Source organism: Musca vetustissima, unplaced genomic scaffold (genome assembly GCF_032173495.1).
Source record: "Musca vetustissima isolate MV318-11 ecotype Yass unplaced genomic scaffold, APGP_CSIRO_Mvet_v1 utg25302, whole genome shotgun sequence".
NCBI lineage: Eukaryota > Metazoa > Arthropoda > Insecta > Diptera > Muscidae > Musca > Musca vetustissima.
The window spans coordinates 150,468-154,063 of NW_026875584.1; the positions used below are offsets into that span (position 1 = coordinate 150,468).

The following is a 3,596-nucleotide window of genomic DNA, read 5'->3' on the forward strand; positions in this document are numbered from 1 at the left end:
TTGGTACAACCTTCACATTAGGTATTTTGCCTAGGTATTTTGTTGTCTTTTTATAAATTATAAAAACTGAGCTGGGCTTATTGATAGATTTTTGCAAAGAAAATATCTTGTATATTAGTTTTCTCTGTGATACAAATTTTTTGTGTCGGATATATGCGAGGTGTTCTGTTTATAAGTTCTAAGATATTGACAAACGATTAGGCATATAACCACCATAAAATGGTACCACCTGATTTGGTACTTTAAGGAAAAACATGGACACGAACTCCATTCAGAATGTCTTCTGATTTTCCATCCTAGCATTTGCCCCAACATTTACGTGCATTCTATGGAAGACGTGTACATACAATGATCGCGTGTAAATTTAATGAAATACTTTTCAATTTTTTAGGTATTCTGACATAAAATATTTTGAATACAATGTCAATGAAAAAATAATAATAAAATATTTTGAAAAAATTTCAATAATTGACAAATGTAGACTTAGAGGAATGATACGCGGCTAATTTGCACCCAAAATATCTCAAAATAACATCTATGACGTGGTGCAACCAAAATAGCTCGATAGTAAATTCGTGGAATTGCAAATATGTTTCATATTTTTTTTTTGCAAATTTTTCGCGATTTTCCAATTTTTTGAACCTTTTAAACCTTCCCTGAAGCTCTACGAACATTTCAAGACTATGATAAGAAAAATCCGTTCAGCCGTTCTCGATTTTTTTTATATTATGTTGGGGAAAAAGAAATCCATTATTGTTATATGAACTATAGGACTTTATTTAACATGGTTCGGAATGTTCAAATATGTACCGTAACATCAAAATGCCTTTCTTATATAACTACTGCTGTCTATTTGCAAAAAAAACTGTAGAAGTCGATTTTCACAATGCAAGAAAAAATATGATTGGTGCCAAGTCCGGATATGATTGGTGCCAAGTTCCCCAACCCAACACATTGAACATCAATTTAAAGGTATATTTAAGGACATATTTGGCCTACTAGAAGTAGGCCGGTTTCTCTAACAGAATTGTTCTCTACCGAGGTTTTAGTGCCAACATTTCCTTCCGCATTAGAAGCTATTTTACACGCAAATGTAGATAAACAATTATTTCTGTAAATATGTAAAAAATTTTGAACCCAATAAATTGTTGAATTCTTTTTAATGTCACCTATTTTTATTTCCACGTCGAGTCGTATTGGTGTTGAACTCCATGTTCACCAAAATTAATTACTTAGTGTCCAGTTTTGTTTATTTTTATGTACGTCAATAATTAATTGCGTTATCAGTTACTATCAACCACAGACATTTCAGGTTATTCTAAACCAATTGCTATGTAGCCATGGGCAGCTATCCCAACGTTTGGGTGGTGGACAGACAAATAGCAGACAGTAACATTTTTATTTGACGCTCAAACACTTGCGTATACGATTGGAACCATCATCGCGTCTTATTTCGCCAACTTGTCAATGAAAGACATCGAATCGATGAGCAGACAACGAGAGCCATCGCGTACCCAGCGTTACACACTATGGATTCTACTCGGAATTTTCAATTATGGACGTTTTCTCGATATCATTAACTGCCGGTGGGATGCCCGGCAAATGCAATTGCTTCCGGTTAACAAGTTCTACAAGACGGCAACTTCTATATTCCGAGTGTTTATTGTCATTGTCTATTGGGATGTCGTGCCGGATGTATTGAACAGCTTCCTGAACAAACCGAAAGGATTCGTGAATTTGTTTTCCATGTTCCAAGTCACGTCGGTGGTGGTATTCAGCGTGGGTTTGTTTCTTATGAAGGTGCGGGACAGCTTTAAGATCATGCAATTGATCAATAGATTCGTCAAACTGAATGTGAGAGTGGCTGAACTGTCGCATCACAGATTTACCCTTTGCAAGAAGTCTATAAGTCTGTTCGTTTTGAAGACGGTCATAACTCTGCTGGGTTACATCAACGAGATGCCCCACATTTTGGAAGTGCAGGGCCTGAACATAAACTCGTCGGTCAATATTGTCATTGGCGTTTACTTATGGCTGGGCTCGATGTATGTTTTGGATGCTTGCTATTTGGGCTTCCTCATGTTGGCTCTTATGTACCGAAATCTGGGGAACCATTTGCAGGTCATGTTGAATAGTATGCAGCACATCGAAGGCGGCAGCCACGTGGGGGGTACCCTAACCACATACAATCGCATGAAGCAGTTATGTGATTATTCTGAGAAATTGGACAACTTGGGCTCCGTATACACACACCTGTATCAAATCACAAAGGACTTCGTGAATATTTTCCAATGGAACATCCTTTACTACATCTACTACAACTTTATGGTAATTTTTCTGCTGCTCAATCACTGCATTTGGCAGTACATCCGCAGCAATTTCATAGACTTTACAGAAATCATGTTCGTCTTTGTGAAAATCGCCAACCTGGTTCTGATGATAATGTGCGCCAACGACACCGTCGACAAGTCAGAAATGGTCAACCAGTTGAATTTGGATATAGTCTGTTCGGACATCGATGCCAGGTGGGACACAAGTGTAGGTGACCATCCCGTTCCGCATTAATATTTCTTTTGATTGATTATGAATAATTACCTTTGCAGGTGGAATCGTTCCTTAGTCAGCGTAAAGTGGAGAATCTTGAGATCAAAGTGTTTGGCTTTTTTACCCTGAATAATGAGTTTATTCTGATGATGCTATCGGCAATTATCACGTATCTCTTTTTCATCATACAGTTCGGAATGAGTGGTGGCTTTGGTACATCGTCCATAGCTGATTGAAATCAATTCAAATGTGCGTAAATAATGGACTTCATCTACAGCACCAAATTTATTGCGATGGATTTTCCTTCAAAATACGAACTAATAAATATATTTAATGTCCATATACATATAGGGGTTTGTTGTTAAACGAATTAGAGATATAACGAATGGATTAATATATACATATATGTATATATATTTTTTTTTTGGTCGCACAAAATTTCCACCATCGGATGAGGATATATATCAAATTCGCGGCGGTATGAAATAAGTCCCCAAACAGAAAATGAAATAAGTCCCCAATTTGTTATACACAAAACAAAAACAACTATAATTGGGGACTTATTTCATTTATGGGGGACTTAGTTCATTTTAAAATTTGGGGAGTTATTTCATTATGAAAAACCCCCAAAAATTTAAAACTATATAAGTCCCTAATGCCAATTATTTCAGTCATTAAAACCTATGCCAAAATATGGACACATATAATTAAACCTCATTACAAAAATGGTGAGCCAATTTTTTATATTATAAAACCAACACATGAAATATATCCCACACTATATCTGAATCATTGGCTGAAACTTGAACGTATTCTAAATAGGAAATAAAACCGGCTTTATTTTGTGAAAAAATGTTAATACATATACATTGGATATACCAAATTGTCCATTACAAATACCTCAACAATTTAGCTAGCTATGGAAGGTATTATTGTCAATTTTATTATATTCAGGAAGTAAATATATAAATATGAATCCTACATGGAGACAACTGAGACAACTTATATGTGCCTTTATGGTTCCTCTAATATATTATTCATGATGTGATTGT

At 35.5% G+C, this 3,596-nt stretch overlaps 1 protein-coding gene across 1 annotated transcript; it reads left to right on the forward strand.

Moving 5' to 3' along the window:
- Positions 1–1,467: 1,467 nt before the first annotated feature.
- On the forward strand, positions 1,468–2,780 carry LOC133338079 (gustatory receptor for bitter taste 93a). Its single transcript, XM_061546263.1, has 2 exons — positions 1,468–2,538; positions 2,604–2,780. Exons 1-2 carry the CDS (start codon positions 1,468–1,470, stop codon positions 2,778–2,780), a joined length of 1,248 nt encoding a protein of 415 aa, XP_061402247.1.
- The last annotated feature ends 816 nt before the right edge of the window (positions 2,781–3,596 follow it).